The 27,876-nt window shown below is 28.9% G+C and overlaps 2 protein-coding genes across 3 annotated transcripts in view; one reads left to right on the plus strand and one right to left on the minus strand.

Moving 5' to 3' along the window:
• Nucleotides 1–1,312: 1,312 nt before the first annotated feature.
• On the plus strand, nucleotides 1,313–3,283 carry LOC134830538 (aromatic-L-amino-acid decarboxylase). Its single transcript, XM_063844051.1, has 2 exons — nucleotides 1,313–2,693; nucleotides 2,769–3,283. Exons 1-2 carry the CDS (start codon nucleotides 1,313–1,315, stop codon nucleotides 3,089–3,091), a joined length of 1,704 nt encoding a protein of 567 aa, XP_063700121.1. The 3' UTR covers nucleotides 3,092–3,283.
• A 6,610-nt stretch (nucleotides 3,284–9,893) lies between these two features.
• The window catches only part of LOC134832581 (la-related protein Larp4B-like), a 28,047-nt gene continuing 10,064 nt past the window's right edge, over nucleotides 9,894–27,876 (minus strand). The window contains exons 1-6 of one of the 2 annotated variants that reach the window (XM_063846648.1): nucleotides 22,743–22,910; nucleotides 17,333–17,753; nucleotides 15,900–16,557; nucleotides 13,124–14,876; nucleotides 11,106–12,116; nucleotides 9,894–10,586 (exon numbers count right to left, since the gene is read on the minus strand). In XM_063846648.1, coding sequence (XP_063702718.1) covers nucleotides 10,375–10,586; nucleotides 11,106–12,116; nucleotides 13,124–14,876; nucleotides 15,900–16,557; nucleotides 17,333–17,753; nucleotides 22,743–22,755 — 4,068 coding nt within the window. In that variant the 5' untranslated portion in view covers nucleotides 22,756–22,910 and the 3' untranslated portion in view covers nucleotides 9,894–10,374. Of the gene's footprint in view, nucleotides 10,587–11,105; nucleotides 12,117–13,123; nucleotides 14,877–15,899; nucleotides 16,558–17,332; nucleotides 17,754–22,742; nucleotides 22,911–27,876 lie in introns of those variants that run through there. The other variant, XM_063846647.1, reaches the window with a different exon arrangement.

A 27,876-nucleotide genomic window follows, 5' to 3' on the forward strand; every position in this document is an offset into this window, starting at 1 on the left:
GTCTACTTGTTGATCAGGTATTTTTAATGCAACGAAAAAAAAAAATAAATAATGAAAGTCTGGTTTTTATCTAATTTCACTTTCAATTTGCAGAATTGTAAAAATATTTTTCTTTTTTTTAAATTTTATTTATTTTTAATTTTATTACTTTTTAATAAAATAGAACAAAATTTAAAAAAAAAATAAAAATAAAATAAAATAATAATAAAATAAAAAATAAAATTTTAATTAAATAAATAATAATTTGAATAAAAATTATTTTTTATTTATTTATTCTTTATTTTATTATTTTTTTAATAAAATAGATTTAAAAAAATGAAAATAAAAATAAAATAAAATTTTAATCAAATAAAAACTTTAATGAAAATTATTTTTTTATTTATTTATTTGAAATATTTATTATTTATTTTTAATTAATTTAGTTATTTTATTTTTTTTTTTACTTTTAATTTTATTACATTTTTAATAAAAAAAAAAGTTTAAATCAAATAAAAATTTTAATAAAAAATATTTTTTTATTTCAATATTAATTATTTTCAATAAATCTAAATAAAACATTTTTTACGCCCCTTTGACGTCATTCCAACTGCAATTCCGCGAAAAATTTTCGTTTGCATTCCTTCTGAGCTTAAAACCCAAAAACCAAAAAAAAAAAATTGTAACCTATTTCACAACATTCACCTATCTTTGTACCATTCTCTAAATCGTACCAAAAAAAAACCAACAAAAAATAGCTCAAAATAAAATAAACGATAAATTAACGTGTTCATCGTTTTTTCATTCAAACACACAGACAAACGCCTTTTCCCAACTGCACTTCTCATCGCAGGTACACATGTGAAGTCACGTAGGTCCAAATGCTACTTACCCGGTCATCGGCTACTTACTTACACGTATCGTCGTCTCTCTCTCGGGCTTCTAATTGGTTTTCGCAAGATTCGTACGGCCGCGTGTATCCAGCGTGCGTATAAATATTTTAAAAACGTTCGTGCTATGCAAAATAGTTTCAGTTCCGCGACGAAGTTCATTCAGTAAGGAAGTGAACAGAGAGAAAAAAAAATATTCATTCAAAAAATAAAAAGAGCGCGATTTTTTTCAAAAAAAAAAATAAAATCCTAGAAAAAAAATAATAAAAAATTAAATTTGAATAAAAATTAAATTAAAAAAAAATCTGAGTGTATTAAGTTACCACATAACACTAAAAATACTCATATTTGAAATAAATAAATAAATTATTTAGCAACTAAGTGTCAGTTGAAATAAAAATTCAAATTGACTGTCTAGCAAAGATAAATCAAACACACAGAAAAAAATGAATACCGAAGAGTTCAGAAAAAACGGCAAACAAATGATCGATTACATTTGCAACTACATGGAAAATATCGGTGATCGTAACGTCGCGCCGCAAGTCGATCCTGGCTTCCTGACGTCTTTGTTGCCCGAGGAGGCGCCCAGCTCCGGCGAAGACTTCAAACAAATGTTGGAAGATGTCGAAAACAAAATTATGCCCGGCATGGTGCACTGGAACCATCCAAATTTTTTCGCCTATTTCCCCAGCGGCAACTCATTCCCGTCAATTTTGGGCGATTTATTGAGCAGCGCAATTGGCGCCATTGGTTTCTCATGGGCAGCCAGTCCCAGTATGACCGAACTCGAGCAAATCGTTCTCAACTGGTACGCGAAGGCGCTGGACTTGCCAAAATGCTTTCTCAGCGAGGAAGGCAGTAAAGGTGGCGGAGTGTTGCAAGGCAGTGCCAGTGAATGTGCCTTGGTTTGTATGTTGGCGGCTCGAGCACGTGCAATTAAAAATTTAAAAATGCTCGATAACAACACGGAACGCCACGAAAGTCATTATTTGCCGCAACTCGTGGCTTATTCGTCGAAGGAAGCGCACAGCAGCATCGAAAAAGCCGCAAAAATGGCACTCGTGAAACTACGGATTCTAGAAACGGACAAACATGGAGCGTTGAGAGGCAAAGTATTGAAGGCTGCCATCGAACACGACTTGAAAGACGGACTTACGCCATTTTTTGTCGTTGCTACGTTGGGTACGACGTCGTCCTGCTGCTTCGATAACTTGCGCGAGATTGGAAAAGTGTGTAAACAAGTGAAAAGTATCTGGTTCCACGTGGATGGCGCTTATGCTGGATCCTCTTTTATCTTACCTGAAATGAGAAAATTCAAAGATGGACTGGAATACGCGGATTCTTTCAATACAAACCCGAATAAACTGCTTTTAACGAATTTTGATGCAGCTGCGATGTGGGTTAAGGACTCGTATCTCCTCACGAGCGCTTTGACAGTCGATCCGTTGTATTTGCAACATGAACATACAAGCGCCATTGATTTTCGTCACTACGGTATTCCCTTAAGTCGTCGATTCAGAGCCCTCAAGTTGTGGTTTGTGTTCCGGTCGTATGGCATCGAAGGTCTGCAACGTTATATCCGCAACCATATAAAGCTGGCGAAGCATTTCGAGAAACTCGTGTTGGAGGACAATCGGTTCGAGGTGCGGAATGACGTCCATTTGGGTCTCGTGTGTTTCCGCTTGAAATGCCCGGATCACATAAACCGCGAATTACTCGCACGGATCAATCACAGTGGAAATTTTCACATGACGCCCGCCATGGTGAAGGGAAAGTACATTATCCGGTTCTGCGTGACATACGAACATGCCAAGGAGGAGCATATCGGTAGGTTTTCCACGGAACTTTACACCTTTTTGCACTTTTCCCTAACCATAACCATGTTTCTTCCCTCCCTACCAGACTACGCTTGGAGCCAGATCAAGCGCATTGCCGAAGATCTTCTCGTGGATAAACCGCAAAAGGGTCTGAGTCGCACACTGTCTGCTCGGTATTCCTTTACGAGAACCGTTTCGCGCGAAATTTACGAACGGCAGTCCAGTAAGACGCAACTTACGGATGGCGCGACACCTATCGTCATCATTGACACGGATTTTATTCTCAACTCGTTGCACAAGGCGACGCTGAATAATCAACGGGCAGCGAATGGCATGGCGAGTATAGAGTCGGAAAGTACGTCAGAAGCGTCGGGTGCTTCGTCGGATGCATCAACGGATGAACAATGATCGCAAAAAAAAAATTTTTTTTTCTTAATTGATGTGAACAGTATTATTATGCATACACCGTTTTTTATTTAATATTAGCTAATATTTATTCTTTAAGTTATTTATTTAATTTTTTGCCAAGTCTCTCTTTGATTTTTTCTCATCATGTACTTAATGTAGTGTAAGATAACATCATTTTTAGTATTTAGATATAGGAAAAAATAGTAACTTTTAAAAGGAGAGCCAAATAATTTAAATAAATGCATGACATAATTGAGTAAATTTTGTACAAATGTTGTTTCATTTTTTGAGCGCACTTTAAATTTTTGTCCCTTGCTTCATCTGAAAAAAGTTAAAAATCTAATCGAGTTAAAAATGGTAAGAATTTTACCAAAAAAAACAATTTTGATCTATTTTCATAATTCTGTTAAAAAAAATAGTTTTAAAACAGTTTAATTTTTTACCGAAATTCATATTTCAAAATAAATTTTATATGTGAAATTAAAAAATAAATATTTTAAAAATTATTTTTTTTTTTAAATTTTAATAGTTATTTTAAAATATTTTACAATTTGAATATTTGAAAATTTTTATTCGATCATTTAATTTAAATTAAATCAAATCGAGAAAAAAATTTAAATTTTTTTAAAAATCTAGGACTTTCTTATAATTTAAAATAAGATCAATTTATAAAAATTTTTGTTATTTTTTTTTAAATTTTAAATATATTTTAAACGGATTTTAATCCAGGTTCGCACGGATTTTTTAAAATATTTTTTTACAACATTTCATAAATTTAATTTTTAAAATTTTAAAATAATTTAGGCCGCTCCAAATTTATTTCGAACTTTTTGTCCCAAACACTTTTTTTTTCAAAATAAAAAAAAATTGAAATATTTTTTCATACAAAATTCAAACAATTTTTGATCATTAATGAATATTTTAGTTGATTTTTATGATAATTTAAAATCGATCGAAAGGTATATTAAAAAAAAAATTAAGTTAAAAATTTAAACAAAAAAAAAATTCATAAAAATAATTGTCAAAAAATTTTGAAAATTATTTTTTTTTTTATAAAAAAAATTAAAGAAAAAAATTATGTTAAAATGCGGTTTTCAATACAAAAAATATTAAAGATTGAAAGTTTTTAAAAAAATTTTTGAAAATTCCTTGAAAAATTATGAAAATAGACCAAAAACGGCCATTTTTGATGAAATTTTAAACTTTTTTTTTATTTTGCCCCATTGGGTTTTGGCTTTTGAATTGGAACATGGGACAAAAAGTTTAAAAAAAATTTGGAGTGACCTAATTTTTCACGAAAAAAATATTTTTTTATTAAAATTTTCTTTTTTAGACGAGAATTTGTCGACTTGTACGTCGAATCGCATTTCAAAGGATTCTACCAAGGCTTAATGAAGGTCTGTGAAGGTCGAATACTCGAACTTTTCCGTGCCCATGAACTCATGAGGTCGTTATCAGGAACGAAGATTACGATTGGCACGTGTTGGAACGAGAGGCAGAATACAAAAACGGATATTCGAGCGGAGATGAGCCCGTTCGTTCGTTTTGGAAAGTCTTTTATGAGTTACCATTGGAGGAGAAGAAGAAATTTTTGCTCTTTCTTACGGGAAGTGATAGGATTCCCATTATGGGCATGAAAGCCATCAAGGTAAGAAAGAAGTTTTAAATTATTTTTTTTGTCTCTTGAGAAAAATTTTAAAATGTCTGAAAAATGTGTTTTTAGATTTTTTTATTTTATTTTTCTAAAATCGACTACATTCTAGTTGAAAAAATTCATGCTGATTTAAACTGTTTCATTGAAGAATCTCAATCTGTTTTGGTTTTTAATGTATTAATACATTGAATGCGCATTTTGAGGAATTTCTTCTTTACGGTTATCAACGTAATTCAAATTTTCCAATTTTGTATTCATTTTCGTCATTTCATCCTTGACGGAGTATAACAAGAAGACCACTATTTCAGTTAAATTTTTTATTTCTTTTTCCATTGACTCCATTTTATGCTTAAATTCTTCGTTTTTGTCTCCAAGCGTTTCAATTTTCTTCTGAATATCGCTCAACAACCTAATTTCTTTGTATTTATCTGATTTCGAGAATAAAATATTCCATGTATCATCTGGAACGCACTCAAAATCATCGATTTTATCTGTTGTATAATTACGATTTTTCAAGTTCTTATCAAAATTAAACTCAATATTTTTGGATTTCAAAAAATTGTTTGCTTCTTTAGCTCGAGAACAAGATACTTGATTGCCATTCCAGTATAATCCATTGAGCTTTGGACAAAATTTCACAATTTTTTCAACATCTAAATTAGTCAAGTCATTTGAATTCAACCAGATTTTTTCCAAATTTTTAGTATTTCTTAAAATTTCTGGGTGAAAATTGGTCATGTCATTTTGGTATAACCAAAGCTCCCTCAAGTTGTGCAAATCTTCAAACAAATTGTCATCGAGTTCTGTCAATTTATTAGAGCTAAGCATAAGTTGGTCTAATTTTGTCAATCCCTTGAAGGCAGTTGGGTGTATTTTTTTGATACGATTATTATTTAGATACAATTCCTTTAAATTTGGGCAGTTTTGAAAAGCACCTTCCGCTATTTCTTCAATTTCGATGAAATTCGGATACAAATATTCTAATTTCGGAAATGCGTTGCAAATATTATCGTAGAAAATTGGAATTACACTTGATTGAATCATTATGCTTAAAACTGAATCCGGGTTATCCGCCTTTGGTTGCCACTCGTAATCGGATAAAGTCAAGTTTATGCCAGAAAAAGTACAACTTGGCATCAGGCAGCTATGAGATTTAATTGAATCTCCCGAGCAAGTTGAAATAATTAAAACGAGAATAATGACTTTAAGCTTCATTTTGTTGCGAAATCTGAACAGAAACTGAATCTAAAACCAACCTTCAATTTATTTTATATGATGGTCGAAAAGCTTATCAGTGCATCGTCTAATCAGGAAATCTATTAATCTTGTTAAATTCTAATGAAAAAGATTTATTTAATATTAAAACTAAGGTCGCACAAAAATTAAAAATTTATTTCGAACTGAGGTCGCTCCAATTTTTTTTTCGATTTTTTTTGTTCCAATACATTTTTTTTTATTTTGCCCCATTGGATTTTCGACTTTTCAAATGGGGCATGTGACAAAAAGCTTCAAAAAAAAAATTTGGAGCGGCATTTATTAGAATTTTAAAAAATTTAAATATCATTAATTATTTTAAATTAAAATATTCTTAAATTAATCCTAAATATTCTGAAATTAATTTAAAAAAATTTTAAAAAATTATTCAAAATTTTAATTACCTTAGAAAACAGTAAAAGTAATATTTTTTGACTTTCAATTTGTAAACATATTGCAAAAAAATAATTTTTTGGACAAAGGTTGGAAGTAAACTTCGCCCCATGATGAAAAAGAAAAAGGTAAAAAATTATACTGAAGCCATTTTCACCAACAAAACCGTGAAAAACACAATGTTTATTTTTATTCGTTTTTTATTTTATTTTTTTCATTATTTTTCAAATTTTTTTGCAGATTTTTTCATATATTTTTTTTTTGTTCATATTTTTTATTTTCCAACCAAATTCAACAGAAAAAACAACCTAAAACATAAGTTATATGCTTATTTATCTTTCCATTTATATTTTACGCGCGTTATTATTTTTTTTTTCTTTAATTTGTTTTTTTTTGCATCGTATATATTGTTCATAATATATATTATATACTTCATATATATTTCTATACCAGTATTATTTTAAAGTTTTTTTTTATTATAGTTTATATTTTTATTCATTATTATTATTATTACATGTGTGTGTGTGTGTGTGTTGTGTGTGTATGTAATATTAATTAATAATAATATTCTTAAGCGCTAATAATATATTTATTTGCTGATTTTTATATTATTATTATTATTTACCATTTATTTAGTTTTTTTAAATTTATTTTACTTTAACTTCTCTGTACAAAAAAGAAATTAGGGGAAAAACATTTAATATTATATTTGTTTTTGTTTTTATTTAAGTTTATTATTTTAATAATATAGATATCATCATCATCATTGTTAATATTATTATTACATTTTACGTTTTTTCTTTATTATTATTTATTTAATTTAGTAATATTTTTTTATTATTTATACCAATAACTATATATCTCTCTTTAATTTTATTATTTATCTATACTTTACTTTAATATTAAAATTTTTTTCTTCTCCTAAAATTTATTCATTTTTTTTATTTATTGTTTAATATGTGTCAAGTTAATATTTTTTATATAGTTAATCATTTTTTTAAGGGTACGGCACAATCAAGCTTGATTTTTTTTTAATTTTAATTTATTTCTGTTCTCTAAAATGCGATTTCGACACATTTTGCTGCTAATGTTTTTCCGATTAGTTTTTACTATATTTATTATTTGTTTTGATTAAATATTTTGTTTTTTTTTTGTGTTTCTACAACTTTTCTTTAAAGTACCTTAATGTTTAATGTTTCCCTTATCCCTAGTAAAAAATATATGTGAGAAAGAAAAATAATAATATTAATAAATGATTAAAAGATAGTAATTCATAAAAAAATAATAATTAATATAATTGGAAACATAAAATGTTTTTTTTTTAAATAGGATTAAATATTTTTTTTTAATATAGTTTAGTTTAGACACAAAAATAATAAAATTAAAATTTGGTATAGGTTGTAAAGAATGACTATGTATCATTTATGTAAAAATGAAATTTAAAATATATAAGAAAATTATACGATTTTTTTTAAATATAAAGTTTTGGACTGCTTTTATGGACGATACAAGAGGGGTTTTTGAAGAAATTAGCGTCAGATAGGAAAGTTAACGCACAATTCCTTCATTTATTTAACATATATAATATATATTTAAATGTCGAAAGTCTTTTTTTGGTATTTTATTTTAAATTATTATCATGTTTTTTGTTTGTTTTTCAATATAACTGCAATAATAATAATGTTTAACAAACGAAAAGATTTTTTTTTTAACTTTGATCACATAAAATTTTATAAAAACCTTTTTTTTTTGTTTTTTAAATATGTATTTTTTTTAGTGTTTGATGAAAATATCTTCTGTGGCGACGATATTATATACAATTTTGTTAATATTATTACAAGTTGATTATGATTTTTTGTTTGCTTGTTATTTTTTCATAAAAATATTTATTAATTTTTTTCGAAAAAAATATTCTAAAAACAATTTTTTATGAAAAATGCCTTTTTTTTTCTCTAGGAAACGAAAATGCTCAAGTCCATCATTACAAATATCAACAATTTTTGGACATTTTTCAGCATTAACGCATTCATTACCTACATGTTTTATGGCACTAAAGTATTCGTTGCCTTTTTATTGTTTTTTTTTGCTTGCTATCTTTACTCAGGTCGTAAGAAATCAAGAAATTAGATAGTGGCAATGAATAAAAAGAAAAGTCCTGGTGGTGAAAATACAGGAAATAAATGTTAACAAAGTAAGATTATTATTAATTATTATCATTATTATTATTTAAAAAAAATATTTAAAAAATAATAATGAAAAATGTTAAGGTGTTGAATTAATAACTAGATAATATTTTTTTAATATATACTTTTGTTTAACAATGGTTGATTTTTGTTTGTTTTAAATATACATTTAAATAACATTAATTAGAAGAACTTTTTGAAAAATGTTTTTTTTTTATTTAAATTTATGTATGATGGTGATTTTTGCAGTGATTGTTTGATGTTTGATTTTTCATGAAATGCGAATGAATTCTACATATTTTTTTTACGCATATTTAATGACAGTTATTAAGTTCTTTAATATTTTTTTAAATGTTATATGATGAGTGCTAAGCTTCTAACTAATTTAATTTTTGTTTTAAAATTGATCACTTGTCCAAATATTTAATTTTTTTTCCTTGCACTTATCTTACGTTCATTTTGCTTGTAACAGTCTAGTCATTTACGGTGATTAATTTTAATAATTAATATTATTATTTTTTTTTCGTAAGCTACAATACCTAGAATATAATGATACATTCTCGTGGTTATTATCTACCGCACATTTTCACCATCATCTAACGTATTAAAAGTTTTTTTTTTAAATAAATATGTTTTTTTTATAATTATTATTGTTAATATTTATCATAATAGTGCATTCATTATGTTTATCAGTATCAGTTTACACTATCGTTAATTAATATTTATGATGTTTTTTGTTAGATTTTTTATAATTATATTAATAATTATTTATTTTTTGTTTTTTTTTTAATAATAAATTTAAATTCACAGTGTGTTGTATAGTTTTTTATAACTGAGAAATTCTAGGCACTTAAAAACAGAATTTTTTTTATTATATATTTTTCATGTTTTACGTTTTGTTTAAAGTTATACTTAATCATATATTGTTTCCGTTTTTTTTTCTTTTGTTGGAACGATTTATTTTTTTTATTTTTGTAAATTTAATTTGCAAATGAAAATGACGGAAAAATATTCGAAACGAGGGCAGGGAGTGAAAGGACGAAATTTTAAAAATATGTCTACTTAAATTTTGATCATTGATCGAAAAAATTAACACAGCCAGAAAATTATCATTTGCTCTGGAAAACTAAATTTTGAATTTATTTTGAAATTAATTTTGAGTTTAACTTGAGCTCGAGTAATAAAAGTGTATTTTTTTTTGTTATATGTGTCAACATCTAAAGCTTTGCTTATAGTTTTTGCTTTTTTATATTATTTTTTTCTAAAATTACACACTTTTTTATTTAGGTTTTGGTATATTTAATATATTTTTTTCGTTAAATTTATTTTGTTTGAAAGTAGAAACGAGACAACGAAGAAAAATTAAATTTTTTTTCATCCAATAGTGAAACCAAAAATTCATTTTTAAATAGAAAAGGTCATTTTTGGTAACATTCGTATGCTAATTACAACATAATAAATGATCACCGGTTGAGATTTTGGGGAACGACGTTGTGGAATAACAGTTGAGGCCGATGTTGGAACTGATGATGATGATGCGGATGATGGTTCGATATGAAGGGCATCGTTAGTGGCGTCGTCGTTTGGTGTTGCTGGGCATTGGGGGGAGTTGTGTTGAGAAAGAACACTGTGGGCGCTTCGGTAAAAATTGTTTGGGGGTGTTTGGTGTGCGGATGAAAGATCATTGGTTGCGAAGGTGGATGATGATGCGATGGGGGAACGGGAGGCGGATGATTCGGATTCGTTAGAGTTTGTTGTGGTGGTAATCGGATGTAGCGATATGCCGTCATTAAAGGTCATCATTTTGGGCTACGGGGTCCTTGCTGATGATGAGACGTGGCGTGATTCACGTTTTGTTGATTGTTGTTCGTGCGACGACCGCCCTTTGTTGTGTCTTTTGCTGCGGCATTTGGTTCGGATGTGTTTTGTTGTTGTTGTTGTTTGTTGTTGCTGTCACGGCGTTCGCGATTACCTTTGTTCGAGTTACCGGAACGGACTTCACGAAAACTATCTGTGAGTGAAAAAAAAAATTGTTAATTTTTTTTCGAACTTTTTTTTCAAATAAAACTCAATTGTTTTGTCAAAAATTTTCAGAAAACTAAAATATTTAAGTAAAAAAATTAATATGAGATTTTTATTTTATATTCTTTCTAAAAATATTTTTCATTAATTTTCAAAGTTAGATTTATACATCAAAAAATTAAATAAAACATTAGAAAAAAATTTAAAAATTTTTATTTTTATCCAACGACTAAAAATAAATAAATTATTTTTTTTTTATTTTTTTATAGTTTTTATAAAAAAAAATAAATTTTTTATTTTTTTGAGGTGTAAAATTTAATAATTTCGATAATTTTCGACATAACATAAAAGATTTTATAAAAAAAATTAAATAATCAGCAAAAATAACTCAATTCAGTCAAAAATTATTTTTTTTTTAAATTTTTAAATGAGACTTTGGACAAAAAATTAAGCTTCATTTGAATCAAGCTTATTAAAAATAAATAAAAAAATAAATTTGTGAACATACCTTTTCTTTCGCGGTTTCCAGTTTCGGGATTTCCTTCCTTCTTTTGTTGCTTCGTGTCTTTCGTAGGAACAACGGTCGTTTCTTGTGGCACCTTTTCATTCACATTTGCGACGGAGGCAGTTGCGGCAGCAACGAGAGCCGCTTCCTTGTTGCCTTCGCGCAATAATTGTGCTGCTTGAGCATAACTCAGCTTCCCAACCGGCGGATTTTGAGTGATAACGGGCTCGTTGCTGCTCTCCGAAATGCTAGATGCTAAATTACTGCCAGCAGCTGGTTGAGGCAATGGAAATGCATGCACATCATTTGCATTAATTGGCACAGACGATGACTTAGAAGTAGACGAAGTTGAAGTAGAGGCTGAATTTGAGGAGGCAGCAACACTTGCCGAAGTACTTGAGACTTGCTTTGCTGCGGGCGCAACTTTTGACGTCGTTGCCGATGCTACGGCGGGTGTCGGAGATGCCGCGACACTCGTTTTCGATACAGGAACCGTCATTGTGGAGGCTGTCGCGACACTTTTGACGCTGCTCGCTGTAACGACGGCGGATTGTTGGCACGTGGCCTGCGTTGCGGCATCCGAAGTCGTCATTGTGGCAGCATTTGTCGTCGTTGGTGGTGGTATCACACTATTTTTACCGCTAGTTTCAGTGGATTTTGCAGCAACAACAGCAGCAACGGTGCTCGCGGAGGTCTGAGACACAGCACCCGAGACATTTAATGCCTCCATTCCGTTCATCAATAGCGACTCGTCAGTCTTTGTTGATTTGTCAGCCGTGGCCGTTATTGTTGATGTTGTTGTTGTTGTACATTTTATCACAGGAGGATTGTTACTATTACTATTATTTACTTTACTTAGAACACTAGTATTATTATTAGCAGTTGGAGTTGTAGTTTGATTATTTTTCGCTTCGTGGGTTACTTGGGTGGCCGTCGCTGTGGAAGAAGATGACGAGGACTCATCAGAAGGTGCTTTCTTCACTGTAGAAGGCGATGTGGCAGATGTTTGTGCACCTAAAAGCAAAAAAAAAATCATTAAAATTTTCATATTTTAAAAATTTTTGAGAAAATTAAACTTCAAAGCTTATAGACTTATTAAACTTTAATTTAAATTGGAAAAAAATAAATTAATAAAATCTTTTGATTAAATCTAAATTTTAAAAATTAAACAATAATAACTTTTGAGCTTTTTAACCAAATTTGAGAAAAAAAAAATTTTTTTTTCCAAAATTTATTTTTTCTATTTTTTTTTTTAAAAAGATTGAAAAAAAATTAGTAAAAATTATTTTAATTAAAAATTGTTTAAAATAATATTTAGAAAAAAAATTAAAAAAAATTATTTGAATTTTTTGATTAAAAAGATTGAAAAAAAAATTAGAAAAATTATTTTAATTAAAAAAAAATAATTATTTAAAAAAAAAAATGTGAAGAAAAATATAGGTATAAAAAAGATAAAAACAGAGAAATATCAAATATTAATTTTTAAAAAATTTATTTGTAAAAAAATTTTTCTTAAAAAAATATTGTCAAAAAATTCGTTATTTTTTAAAAACAAAGTAGAATTTCGTGAAAAAATATCATTTTTAATTTTTTAAATTTTTTTTGGGGCATGGGACAAAAATATTATTTTAAACAATTTTTAATTTTAAATTAATTTTTTCTAATATTTTTTTTTCAATCGTTTTTTTTTCAATTTTAATCAAATTTCACATTAATTTTTTTTTGTATTTTTGATTAAAAAACATTAGGAAAATTTAAAATAATACAAATTGAAAATAAAAAAATTATTTAATATTAAAATTTTTTTTTTTGATAAAAAAAAATATGATAATAAAAAAAAATAAATAAATAAAATGAAAAATTAGAAGAATTTTCGACTTTCATTTCATAATTTTTATAATTGACATTAAAATAATGACTTTAAAATCAAATTAAATCATTTATTTCTTAAATCTTTTGCTCAAATTCAAATTTAGAAGTAAAATTAAAATTATTTTTTAAACTTAGAAATAATGACTCACCTGCATTTTGACTATTAAGCTCGGCATTATTACTTTGGCTAGTTACTGAAGACGCGGCAGATGAGCCCGTTGCAGCTGAAACTGTGACAACGGCGTTTGCGGCACAGTCTGGTGACGACGAATGTGAACGCGGATGATCAGTCTTTGCTTTGTTACCTGTCGCTGCTGCTACGGCTGCTGCCGCCGTCGTCGTCGTTGTAACATTCAACTGCTGTTTCGAGATTGTTCCCTTAACCAAGTCAGCAAGACGTCCTTCGCCACCCCAGCCTGGCGTTTGTACGGAAACCTCAGGAACTTGCTCACTTTGCTGATTTGCCGCCGCTTTGTTCTTGCCCGCATTCTCCTTGTTGCCGCTATTGGCAGTTGTGGCACCCGAATTAGCGGCATTTGTCGTCGGAGTATCTGCGGATCCCGGCAACGGAGGGAAGGCGGCTGTTTTCAAGTCGAATTGCGTCGTGCGTGGGTTCGAGGTCTCTTTGGCGGTTGCCGCGGCATTCGATTGATTGGCGTCATTTGCAGCACCACGTGACGAGGCGCCATTGCCCGACTGATTGTTGTGGCCCGACGACGATGTGTGCGTTGAATTACTGTTGTAAGAGTTGTTCGACGAGGATTTTTCGGCATCGCCAGCGTTTCCATGTCCGTGAGACGAGGCGTGATGCCCGCCGCTATGATGCCCACGACCCCCTTCGTGATAGTGATGATGATAATGACCGCCGCCCGAATGATGATGATCGGATGAGTTGCGGTTGCCACGTTCGCGTGCATTGTACGTGGTATTCGTGGATGTGTTACTATTAAGACTAGCTGCTGTGTTGTTCAGTTTTTGATTATTAGAGTGATTGTAATTGTTGTTGACGTTCGAACCACCACCACTGACGCTGTTATTGCTATTGTTTCCCGCACCGCCGCCGCCGGTTTGCCCGTAATTGTAGGAGCCACGAGGATTCTCGATGTCATCTCGTCTTCGACGTCCCTTTGGTCGCGACACCCAATTCTCGTTCTTGGTCGTTTGACGACCCGCGTATGGCTGAGTAGCGGCATCGTCGTGCTCCTGTTGTTGGCCCTGATTTCCGTTGTTTTTGTTGCTAGCCACCTCGTGCACCTCGTATTGCGTGCCTTGAGGATGGTAGTAGTGATGCGATGGTTGTTGTTGCGAGTATGAATACGTAGCGTTGTAGTGTTGTTGTTGTTGCTGTGGCACACTGGAAGTTGAGGATGAACGATCGTCGTTTTTGTGATAGTTGGACTTGTTGGATGAGTAGTGCGAGTCGCCCGTCGACTTGCTCGTGTAAGAATTCGATTTTGGCATGCCTCCTTGTTGTTGCTGGGATTGCGGTTGTTGTTGTTGCTGCTGTGGTATGTGGGTCGCCAGAGCGGTTGAGGCCAGATGATTTTGCGTGATTTGCGGGTGGTAGAAAGACTGCGTTTGACGTGAGGATTGGTTCTGATGATGGACCGTCGATGTTGTCGTCTCGTTTGTGTTGGCACTTGATGATCCACGATGATCCGCATTGTTGTTCCGTTTGGAACGAACGCCGCCATTGTTGCCGCCGCCGCCACCCGAGCGATGGCCAGAATAGCGAGGATTTTGCTGCTTCACTGGTCCAGTATAGACTTGGGGCGCCAAACCGTTGGCTGGAAAGATGTTCAAGTCGTACAAGTGTTGACTTGCTTGTTGTGCTTGAGCAGTTGGAGCCGCTGGCTGCGCCCATTGCTGAATGAATCCTGGATAAATAGGCTGTTGGAATGGCTAAAATGACAAAAAAAGGTAAAAATATTAAAATTTTATTCTCTTCAATTTTAAATTTAAAAAAAAAAAAAAAAATAATAGACAGATTTGATATAATTTGTGATTTAATGCAATTAAGAATCTTTAGCTATTTTTTTTTTATTTGATCTGATAAAAAAATGAAAATTGAATATTAATTACAATAATTAAATGCGAATATTTAATTAATTTTAATCCAATTTAAATTGAATTTTTTTTCATTCTTTTGATACAAAAAAAAATAATTAAGGCCGCTCCAAATTTATTTCGAACTTTTTGTCCCAAAAACTTTTTTTAAAATGGGAGGGCAAAGTAAAAACAAAAATTTTGAAATATTTTTCATAAAAATGAAATAAAAACAATAAATTTTGAAAAATTTAAAATTAATTTTAAAAAAATCAAAAAAATTCAAAAAAAATTTTGATTTAAATTCGATTAAAAAATTTAAAAATTTAAAAATAAAAAATTTCAAAAAATTCCTTGATAAAATATGAAAAAAGGCCAAAAAATGGTCAATTTTGATGAAATTTTTAACTTTTTTTTTTATTTTGCCCCAAATTTACGACTTTTTGGGACAAAAAGTTCATAAAAAATTTTCACAAATTTTTAAAAAAATCGATATGATTAAAAAAATTGACGCATTAAACAAATTATTTTAATTATAATTTTATTTACTTTTGCGACTAAATTTGAAAAATTTTTCACTTAAAAAAAAAATCATGGGAAAAATAAAAATATGGTAAATTTTTCACAATTCAATGAATTTTTTTTAAATTTTAAATAAAAAAAAAATATAAAAAAATTTTCAATTGACCAAAATCATTTTTTTTACAAAAAAAAAATCAACTTGATTTTTCCTCAATATTGAGCGCAAAATTCAAAATAAACCAAACTAAAATTAATTAAATGTTTGACAAGCATAAAAATATTTTTTTTTTTACAAAAATTGAAATAAATAAATTTAATCGCCTTATTCAAGCCGTTTAAAAAAATTGATAAACTTACAAAAAATTGCACTTGTTGTCCGAAAGTAGTTGTCGCTGGCACGGCACCTGCTGGCTGAATTGCTGTATTTGTCAAGAAGATTCGCTGTTGGTAGGCCGCAGCTGCTGCCGCTGCAGCTGTTGGATCGAAAATTTGGGCAGTAGCTGTCGGTTGTTGCGGCGGCGGCGTTTGACGATAACCATTTTTCATCTGGGCACCGGAGACGCCCGATGCCATTGGAAGCCTTGGCAAGGGTTTTGCCTTGATACGAACCATAATTTGTTTGCCCTGAAATTCCTTCACCTCTTCGCGCAAGTACTTGTACGCCTTTTGCGCGTCGTCGTCATTCTCGAAGGTGACGTACCAGTTATTGTTCCCCGCAAATTCGCACGAAATAAATGCCGGGCAATTGTCGCCCTGGAACAACGCCTTGACATCGTCGACGGGCGTGTTGTCCGGTATTTCGCGCAATATCACAATGCAGCGCTTATGATTCGGTCGCACTTTTAATCCTTCCTCGTCGACTTGGACGTTTGGCGACTCCCGAAGTACTTCCGTGATAAGATTTATGTCTTTTGTCAGTTTCTTAACCTGATTAAAATTAGCTACTGTCCAGATTGGTACATATTGGTCATTGTCCATTTGTGTTAATAAATATGTGTCGTTCGCTAAATTTTCCCTAAAAATAGAAAAGAAAACAATTAAAAATCTTCAAAAATAAATAAAAGCCGTTCCAAATGAAACTCAACATTTTTGTCCGAATTCAAGAATCCAAAAAATAAAGATTTTTTACTCAACAAATGAGATAAAATTTGTGAGATTTTTCAAAAATGTTCATATATTTTTCTTTAAATCAGAATATTTTTAAAAAAGTATTTTGCTCGATAAAAAAAAGAATTTTTATTTTTTTTTTACATTTAAATTTTCATATTCTCACCTGAGGATAATAGAAAATAAGGATTTTTAAATAAAATTAAAGGTAAAAGTATTTTAAATTCAAATGCGGTAAAAAAAAAATACTAAAAAATAGTTAATTTTTAATTTATTAAAAAAATGGAAATTTTAAAATTTTTGTCACAAAAAAAAATATTCAAAAAATTATTTTCTTAATTTTTCAATTTAAAAAAAAGCAATTTTTAAATTTTTATCAGGAAAAAATATTTAAAAAAATTTTTAAATTAATTTTTAATTTTTCAATTTAAAAAAAAATAAAAACCTTCAAACTATTTTATTTCAAAACTATTTGATTAAAATTTGAAATAAAAAAATTTACATTCAAATTTTCTGTACTTGAAATGAAAAAATAATTTCAGAAGAAAATTTCAAAAAATACCCTAAATTTAGTTAATTTTATTCTAAATTCATAATGAAAAATAAAAAAATTTGTTTTCATAAATTTTGGACAACAGTATTGAGTTTCACTTGGAACGGCCCCAGAAAAAAAGAAAACTCACCGTGAAAAATAATATTCTAATTGTGCTGATAACATTTGTTTCAATTGATCCAAAGGAATTCCGTTTTCATTGACTTGTCCGGCAGATGTGGCGGATGCATTTCCCGCGGTATTGGACGAACCAGCCGTTGTCTCTCCCGATACCGCGTTACTCTGCTGATCACTGGCACTGTAATATTCCCCGACAACCGTTGTCGGCTGCATTTCGGTGGCGACGACACTCGTGCCATTCACTAATGCATATTCGGTGCTCTGTGGCGGCGCTACGGGATTTGTCGTTGTCTGTAACGGGACAATTGCAACTGCTCCCACCGGAGCACCCATAATTCCGCCTGACGTTGTATCAATTTGATTAGTTGTGTAAATTGCTGTGTTCGCAACAGCCGTTGTCTTGCTTATATCGCCATTCATATATACGTAACCTGCGGGGAAAAATAAAGAAAAATCACGTTAAAATTGAATTTTCATGAAAAAGCTTAGAATTCACACAAAAAAGGAGGAAATGAATCTTTTAAATATTTCCGGAGTTATTTTTAAAAGTCTGACGATGATGATGATAACATCGCGAAATTATAATTGAGGCGTCAAAACAATCGAGCAGTAATGACCGGTCGCACTTTCTTAGAAGCAACAACAACAACAACGAAAAAAAAAATGACAACAATACACGACAATGACTATTCAATTTTTCACAGAGAATGGAAAATAGAGCATTGTACGTACGCACACGGCGCATTAAGTTCCCAAGGTCACTCAGGTAATCCATATTCTGTTAAATATTACAGCGAGAATGTCCACGACCGACTACTTTGTAGCCGTTTTTTTCAATCTTTTCCAACTCAAATTTTAATGAATGAATGACCCCCTTTTTAGCTTCTTGGCTTCACTCGCGATACTCATCGAACGTAGATATTGACGAGCGGCCCGCGTACGATAATGACATACAATTTACAACAAACCGTACAAATTTCTCACATATACATCAAAACTATAATTATGAAAGGAAGTTCCATTTATTTCTCATATTTTTTTTTTTTCGTTATTGGTTTCAAAGTATTGACCACAACTCTCTTATCACTGAATGAAATTTAAAATGACAGACAATCATAACAAATTTAAGCGTTTTTTTTATCATTTTGCTTTGTGGATTCGTAACAAATCGTCGGTAATCGCATCAATTTCTCGGAAACGGCAACAAAACCACATCGACTCGACGTCTCAAATTAGTGGTGGCTTGTAATTAGTGCATTTCTAGAAGACTTACTAATGAATGAGTGCCGATGAGGATGGACAGTGGTTTGAACGTTATTCAGAAATTGACATTAAAATAATTTTTAAAGTTATCAAATTAATAAATTTAATTATTTAAAAAAAATTAAGAAATTCTTGAATTCTCATCAATTTTTATAAATTTTAAACCATTTTTATAATGAATGATGGAATTTATTTTATTATATACTTTTCCCTCAAAATTATTTTAAAACTTAATATAAATTTTAATTTTTTCAAAAATTTGAAAAAAATTTAACTGTTTTTTGAAAAAAATTTTAAAATTCAAAATCTTTTACAATTCAAAATTCAAATTTAAAAAAATCAAATTTTGTTTTTTTTGAAAAATTTTTTTCAAAAATTTCCAAAAATTTGCCATTTTTCAACTATTTTTAATTTTTTTATATTGGATTTTTAATTTTAAAATTATGTTGACAAAAATTATTTTAAAAAATTTTTCAATTAAAAATGAAAAAAATGCTAATTCTTTTTAAAAAAATTAATTTATTTTAATAAAAAAATTTTTAATAAAATTTTATAAAATGATTTTTAGATTATACCAATTTTAAATTAATTTTTTGTATATTTCAAAACTCAAAAGGTAGATTATTAAAATTTTATTTTTTTTTATTAGTTTAAATGAAAAAAAAAAAAAATTTTTTCAAATATTTTTTTGTTAAAATCATTTAATTTTGAAAATGTTTATATGTTCAAAAAAAATATATATATAGGTATCAACTCAAATATAAAAATTCTTAAATTTAAAGGTAATTTTAATTGATTAAAAAATTTTTATAATTATTTTTTTCGACTAAAAATTAGAAATAAATTAAATTAATTCAATTAAATATGAGGTATCGTTTTTTTAGTTTTTAATATTAACTAAGCGATAATTTTAATTTTTTTTAAAATTAATTTTTAATTGTTTTATATTTGATTTTTTATCAAAAAAATTTTGAAAACTCAATAATTCAACCATTATGCATTAATTAGAAATTTTTAAACAAATTTAAATATTTAGAAAATTTTTATCAATAATAATAATCTTAACTTTATTTTAAAAAAATTCAAAATTTATGAAAATTTTTTAAATATTTTTAACAATTTTTTTTAGTAAAATTTTTACTACAAAAAAAAAAATTAAAATCAATTAATCTTCGATTTTCATTAAAAAAATGAATAATTTTGCCTCATTAATTTAAAGACTTTGAAAAATATAAAAAATGCAATTTTTCAAGTCATTATCTTTAAAACAAAACTGTCCACCCTCTTTTCTGATGTCATTGTAATCGCTCACATTGTATGTATAATTAACGAAACAACAACAACAAAAAAATTACTAGACACACATTTCAAGTAAGTTTTAGACAAACAACAACGCAACAATAGAATATAATGAATGCAAATGTGCAAAAAAAAAAAAGAGTCGATGATAAGAAATTTCAAACGGAATGTGTCGATCATACAAAATTTTCTTCACCGTTTTGCCGAACACACAACAACACCACCACCACATGGCAAGCAGCAGTTATCTTGCTGTTAAAAAACTTTACGGAATTCGGTCATCGGCATTTTATCGATCTCATTACGACGAAAAAAAAAATAAAAATTGTTTACTGAACTTGAAACAAATAATCAGAAAGAGAAAAAAAATGCCAGCAAATCATAACAAAACGACAAAAAAAATATTTAAAGAAATTTGTTGCAAATGTTCACCTCGCTGCCGCTGCCGCCGTTCACGAGGTGCGATTGAAATGTTTCGAGCGAGCGAAAAAAAAAACAACAACGACGACGAGCAAATAGAAGAAAAGAAATAACCGCACGTCGAACACCAATCTTTCTATTTTTAATGATTTAAAATAAACACGAAATTCATAACACAGACACACAACCAGCCAGCCAACCAAGAGAAAGAGGCATAGAAAATAATAACGAAAAAAAAAGTAGTGTGCGAAGACAGGATAGAAGAAATTGAAATGAAATTGTCGTCGTCGACGGAGAGAGAGCATTGTAACAAGTCATTCAATTTATTATTATTTATTCGTATTTTGCGACTTTTTTTGTGCTAATTGACAATGATTGTTAATTTTTCTTTTTTTTTTCGGGGGGAATCGTAGCTGTGGGTGGCATGACGAGCGATTTTTCGTGTGGATCACCTTTGGATGGATGGAAAAGGGTTGACGTTGATTTTTTGATTAAGTCTCAAGAGATTCTTTTCTAAGAAAGGCAGAAGGAGATAAGAAAAATTTTTTTAAGATTGAATTTTTGACAAAATGTTTGAGATTTTAGATACTAAAGTGCACTGAATTTAATTTACTTTGTCTTAAAAAAATTTCTAAAAAATTTTAAGAAAAATTTTATTTTTTTTATTATTATTTTATTTTATTCATCAGTGATAAGTTCTGGCAGAAAAGTTATTTAATTTTTTTTTATTAAAATTTAAAAAACAATTTTTTAATTTAATTTAAATAATTTTTTAATTTAAAATTTTAATATTAAAAATAAATATTTTTTCTTTAGAAAATATTCTAAAAATTCTAAAATCTTAAAAAACTATTCAAAAAACTTTTAAAAAATTTCTAAGATGTTCCTAAGAGTCTAAAGATTTGTTTTAAAATTTATCAAATTTCTAAAAAGAACCTTCAAAAAAATTTTCTTTTTTTAACAAACATTTAAATTTTGTAGATTTAACGAGATTTAAGCTTTTTTGGGATCTAAATTGATTTTTTAAAAATTTAATTATCAATTTTCTTGCTTGTTAAAAATTTTCAATTAATTGTAAAATTCACAATCGAGTAATTTAAATGTAAATTTTCATTGTAATTTAAACGAAAAATTTTAAAAATTTTCTCATTTATTTTTCCTCAAAAACTAAATTTCTTCGAAATTTATATTATTTTTTTTTTATTTTTTTTATTTTTATTATTTTTTATTAAATTATTTTTTTACCACAAATTAAAAATTAAACTGGAAAAAATTTATAGTTGTCTGGAAAAGGTCTTTAAATTGTAATATCTCCAAAAATTCTTTAAAAAATATTTTTTATTAAAAATTAAATTTTAAAATTTTTTAAATTAATTTTTTTTAATTTTTAACATTTTTTTTTTTAAATTTTAATTTAAAATTTAACTTTACCTTGTTTAAAAAATTTTTTTGAATCTTTTCTTTATATATTTATAAATGTATTTCTTTATTATTTTAATGCAAATTTTTAATTTTATCTCACAAAAAATTCTTCTTTTTTTAGGTTCAAACTAAGATGTTTAATTGAAAGAGCAAAAGTTTATTAAAAACTCATTTGGATTTCAAAAATTATACAATCTATAGACTGAAATTTAAGAACAATCAACCAGATCAAACCGGAAAGTCAATCAAAGTCATAAAAATTATACTAAAAAATCTCCTTAAAATATTCAAGAAATGAGAATTTAGGAAATTCCATCAACTTTACCAACAAAACGACAATAAATAAAAAACTCCCCGTCATCCACTTCAATTAAAAACAATATGCACTTTTATTGCAACATTGTGAAACTCAGTCCATTATAAAAAAAAACGTCGCAAGGTAAAAAGGACATTTTTTATTCGCCATGAAACATCAATAAAACATTACGTCACTTTAATGTTTATCTTCGTTCCGACATCGCGCAAAAAAAAAATAAAAACTCGCTAAGAAAGACAATAAAAACCACCGACCAGCCTTAATAATAATGAAAATGACGAGCGACCGGCGACCCAAGTTGCCATAGAAATTCCATGCCGCTACGAGAATTTCCCGAGAGTGTGTTAGTGACTGGCGACACGTCGCGTGAGTGGCACTGAGTGATTTTTTTCACATCGGAATGACGAGACGACGGCGGAAAATATACAAAACACAAATTTTTCACAATTTTCTAATATTTTTCTACGAAGCACCTTCTCTCGTCTTTACCTCTTACTCATTAATATCGTGTGATGTGATGATAAGAAATTGGATGAACAAAGAAGGAGCAAGGGAAAAAAAAGAAAAGAAATAATTGACGACGACGGAATGTTTCTGTCACTTTTCGCGTGAACGAGAATACTTAAGGAAAATTGTGTTTTCTTTTTTTTTTCTTCTACTTTTTGTGCTGTTGCTGTTTGTATGTTGGAAGTGTACGTACCAGTAGTATCCATGAATCCTATCAATTTCGCTGCTGAGGCGTTGCGTTGATCACTGTTTTGTCACACACACAACTTTCGTCACAAAACTTAAAATTTCTAATCGATTATTTATATTTTTTTATTTTATTTTATTTATTTTTTTATGTACTACTTGTAGTAAAATAATCAATTTTTTTTATCTTTGCAGGAGCAGTTTAAAGCACTTTTTATAATTATAATAGTTGAAATCGAAACAAAATCATAACTTTTTCGTAAAAAAATAAATGATAATTTTTTTTTTCGTTCGTTATTAATCTTTTTATTTTTTTTTAGGTATATTTATTATTGTTGTTAAGTATATTGGAGTTTTTCTTCATATATTTATTTATTTTTTTTTTTTGCGTATATAATTTACACACCACAGTACGTGTCGTCGTCGTCGATGTCGTTGCGATATCTATAAAAAGAGGCAAATATAGGTAATTTTTCTCTAATTTGGCCACTCTTCTTCTTCTTCTTCGTTTAGTTAGATTTATGCCGTATATATAGGAGTGCCATATAAATATATTTTAAATGTGTCATGTACGTTCCCATAATCTTCGCCATCAGCAACTTCGATTTTTCACAGTTTTTTGTAGGTTCTTAGTCAATGAATTAATTTTTGAGTCAAAATACGAGAATTGTCATTAGTTTCGGTGAGATGTTTATCAAATTTATTATTTATTTTATTTTATTATTTTTTTCTTAGCAAATTTAGCTTTTAAATTTAAATTTAATTAATTTGAAGTTTTTTCCATTATTTTTTTTATAATTTTTGTTTAAAAAAATTAAATTAATTTTAATTAAACAAAGAAGAATATTTAATATTTTTTTCAATCACTTAAAAAAATGAATGAATTAATTAATTTAATTTAAAAAAATATAATTGTAATGATTTTTTATTTAAAAAACTGAAATTAATTTTCAATTTTTCTATAAATCTTTTTTTCTTTCAATCTTTCAATAAATTTTAGACAAATTTTCATTTCTTTAATTTAAAAAAAAATTAAATTAAATATTTCTTTAATTAATTAAATTTATTGAAGTGAAAATTAATTTCTAATAATTTTAATCAATTTTTATTAAATTCCAATTTCATTTGTAAAATTCTTTGAAATTAATTAAATTTTTTAAAATTAATTAGAATCCATTAAATGATTCTTCTCTTCAAAAACTTAATAAAAATTGATTGAAAATATTAGAAAATAATTTTCCTTTTTTAATTAAATAAAAATATTTTGTTTTTAGAAAAATTACCATTAATTTATATTAATTAAAAAAGGAAATAAATTTTTAAATTTAATTCCCAAAAATTTTAATTAATTAAAAAAATGAAAATTAATTTAAAAGAAAAATAATTAATTAAAAAAATAAAATTACTTTAAAATCAATTAAAACTTTTAATTTTAAAAATTAAAATAATTTAAAAATATTTTTTTATTTCAATTAAAATTAATTAATTCACTAAGAAATTTACAAAAAAATCAAGTAAAAAACCCCAAAAAGTCACACTCCAGTCTAGATAGATCACCGAGGTAATATATCGTAACGTGTGTGCCCGTTCTGTCAATTCCGTATGATCTATCATGTGTGCGTTGTACTAGTTTTCGAAAAACAAAAAAAAATTACAATAAATTTTATAATAATTTAATTATTATTTGTTGCTGTGTCGTACACGAAAGCTCGTTTTTTTTTTGTTTCGCGCATTTATTTAAGAAAACGAAAGAAAAAAAGTAAAATAGTGAACATGTGTCAGTCATAGATGAAGAGAGAGAGGAATTTTGGTGATCTACTTTTTTATTTACTTTTCATTGCCTTGCTAGTAGCTGCGTTAGTAGCAGTGATTATTTGGATTTTTAATTAACACACGAGATTTTTTTCATGGGCGAGGTGCCGAAACGTTTTTTAGCTAATTTTTTTTTTTTTTGCTTGAAAAGGAAATTCTAAGAAAATTTAATGAAACTTTTCATGGAAGGCACAAAAATTGATTGAAAATAATTATTTTTCACGAATTTTGAGGAAGTTAGGAAGTGATTTTGTCAATAAATTTCAGAAAATTTTTGAATATTGACAAATTTATGACTATTGAATCACTTAAGAGTTCTTCAAAAAGTAAAAATTATTTTTTTCTCGGGTGTTTTTCACGATAAACGATCAAAGTCACCAAGTAATTCCGAGATTTATGGATTATCTCGGCTGTCAACGTAGCGAAGTAGTGCAACAATCACTTCCCATCTCCGTGTTTCCCAGAATCTCATGTCATTTTTATCTCTTCCACACCACGTAACCGCAATGGAACGAATAAATTTGTGTCAATAACCCGCACCGCACTACACAATTACATCACAACGTATCGTCTTCGTTGCAGAAACTCTTGAATTTTTCAAGAAGAAAAGAGACGAGAGCAAGTTCCGAGCTCTTCTCTGCCAAAAATGACTGACTCATGTTCGAAATTTTACTTTTCCAGACGGATTTTTAACGCGAATCGTCGTCGTCGAAGGTGCTGATGATGATGACGATGAGTGGTCGTGCTAACACACTCAAGATATCTGTGTGCGAGCGAGTGAATTCACATTTTTTTTTACATAATGGACTTTACTCGCTCGAAATGACGGATTTTCGTACTGTTTTCGCACTCGGAACTATCCGCTTGGCGTTCAATTGGTGCCGCAGAGTGCTGCGGAGACGTCGCTGACGATGGATGTGCTCGGAAAAAATGTCGCGAGCAGCTGAAACTCGATAGTTGTCGCACGTGCAATCGCTATTCCATTCTTTTTTCTTGGTCTTTTTCACTTTTTCTGCGTGTCTCGGGCAGCTTTTCTGGCTTTTTCACAGAAATTTTACACTTTTTTCGCTGCAAACTCGTGTCCATACGAGGAACCGTGTACGATACGACCGAGTGAGTGCTTATTTATATATGGATGGCGAAGAATTCTTTTTTTTTCTCTCTATGTACTTTATATTTAAATAACTTTTAAATACACTGAAAGTGTTCGTGCACCCAAAAAAAATTTACGCTTTTTTCTCGGCCAATTTTCGCGTGTTCCCGACCAAATTGACGCAGACTTTTACGTGATTTCGCGTGTACAACACTTTAAACGTTTGATTTCCATTAAATTAGCAGGTTTTTCATCGAAAAACTAAGAAAATCGCTAAGAAAAATCGCGACTTTACATTACAAAACTTGTTCGGATTTTTGACATCACTAGTTTGCTTGCTTGTTAATTCGCATTTATCATTTTCATACGACTCAAAGCTAGTTCCAATCTCAGCCGCATTTCCGCTTTGGTGGCGCCAAACAGGATATGGATCTCGTTTCTGCAGCGCCATCTGGTGACTTATCAATTTCATTCGTCTCAAATCATAATAGGTACTGTGTTCTGACAATAACAACCCACACCCGGAGATTTTTGTTCGTCGGATCACAGTACCCGTATATCGTATCATTTTCATTCGTCTCACTTATCGGTTAATGGTGTTGAAATCGGTTTAAATTGGGCGTGAAATCGGTTCAAAAGAGCATTTTACCCCCCCACATCCCCTTTAAATCACAAACCATCGGAATCCAACAATCCCCCTAATTTACGACGCATTTTTTTTTAAACATGATCCTACCCCTCACTGAAAAGCACATTTTTAATATAATTTCAAAGGAAAATCGTGGAAAATTAATTAAAAATTCAATTGAATAAAAAATTTAACAAAAAAGCTTTTAAAATCATAAATATCCTAAAAATTATTTTGATGAATTCAAAACAAAAAAAATATTAAAAAAATAAAATTAAAAAAGTTTAAGATTTTAAATAAAAATAAAAATCTTCTAGGCTGATGATTGTTCGAAAAAAAATAAGTATTTCATTCGATAAAATTTTAACAAAAATTATTTTTTCGACAAATTTTTATAAAAATTTTATATTTCATGTGCCAAAAAATTTTGCACAAATTTAAATGCACAAAAATTCAAATCATATTTTTTTATTTGCAAAAATATTAAAAACTTACAAAATAAAAAAAAAATTAGGTATTCGAAAAAAAATTGAGAAATTTAAAATAAAGACTATTTTTATGTTATGTTAACTAATTAATTTTAACTATTTTAGCTAAAAACAAAGATCTAAAAAAAATCAGTTCTGCTCTTTCGATTATCTTCTAAATAAAAGAAATTCGCCAAAATAAAACCATCGCTTAAAAAACAACAACAACAACAATGAATGGGCATCTTTTCATTTAAACATTAATTTATGCTTCTTCGTCTTCTTCTTCTTCTTGTCGAATGTAAGCAAAATAGTGAGTGATACAGGTAGTGTGCGTTGCGTAGCGAAAGAAGTACAACAACTTGCTTTTTCATTCATCTTTCTTCGCTTCTCTTTGCAAACACTATTTGCTTACTTTATGCACAACGGGTAGAGACACACACAAGGGGCACACATACTTGATCACAATAATAACAAATAATAATGGTTTTGTAGAAGAAAAACACGTTAACGAAAGTGACCTATTTAACAGGTAAGAAAAAACATGTTTGGCGTTCATTTACTTTGCATCACCTGTGTGAATGCTGCTGCGAGAGTAACGTACAAACTGAGACGCCGTGTACTTAATATCTTATTATGACTTAGTACAGCTTCCAATTTGTATTTGTATCAATAGGAAATTTATTAAATTGCTCTTTTTTGCAGGTTTATTTTATTTTTTTGTCAGGATTTGGTGACGAAGATTTTTTTCTTTTGCAAAGATCGACTTTGATGCAATGAGATCGAGCAATAACGGACCGTCGACGTCACCGTTGAGAGGTCAATGACCCAAAATCAATTGAAATTTGTCCAATTACTTGCTACACGAACTATTTCCTGTTTTTTGCTCAGACTTTAAGCAGGTCTTTCACTTTTTAAGAGATGTTTATCAAATTGAGATATTTAGAAAAATGAGGGTACAAGTGCATTTTGACTTCTAAAAATTCTTATTTTTTTTTATCAAAAAAATAGTCTTAGAATTTAATTTTTATTCATTTTCAAAAACTAAACTTGAACAGTTTTTTTTTGAAAAAAATCTTTCATAAATTTAATTTTAAATTTTTATTTGTTTTTTTTTTCTTTAAAAAAATAATTTTTGAAG

Source organism: Culicoides brevitarsis, chromosome 2 (assembly GCF_036172545.1).
Source record: "Culicoides brevitarsis isolate CSIRO-B50_1 chromosome 2, AGI_CSIRO_Cbre_v1, whole genome shotgun sequence".
Taxonomy (NCBI): Eukaryota; Metazoa; Arthropoda; class Insecta; order Diptera; family Ceratopogonidae; genus Culicoides; species Culicoides brevitarsis.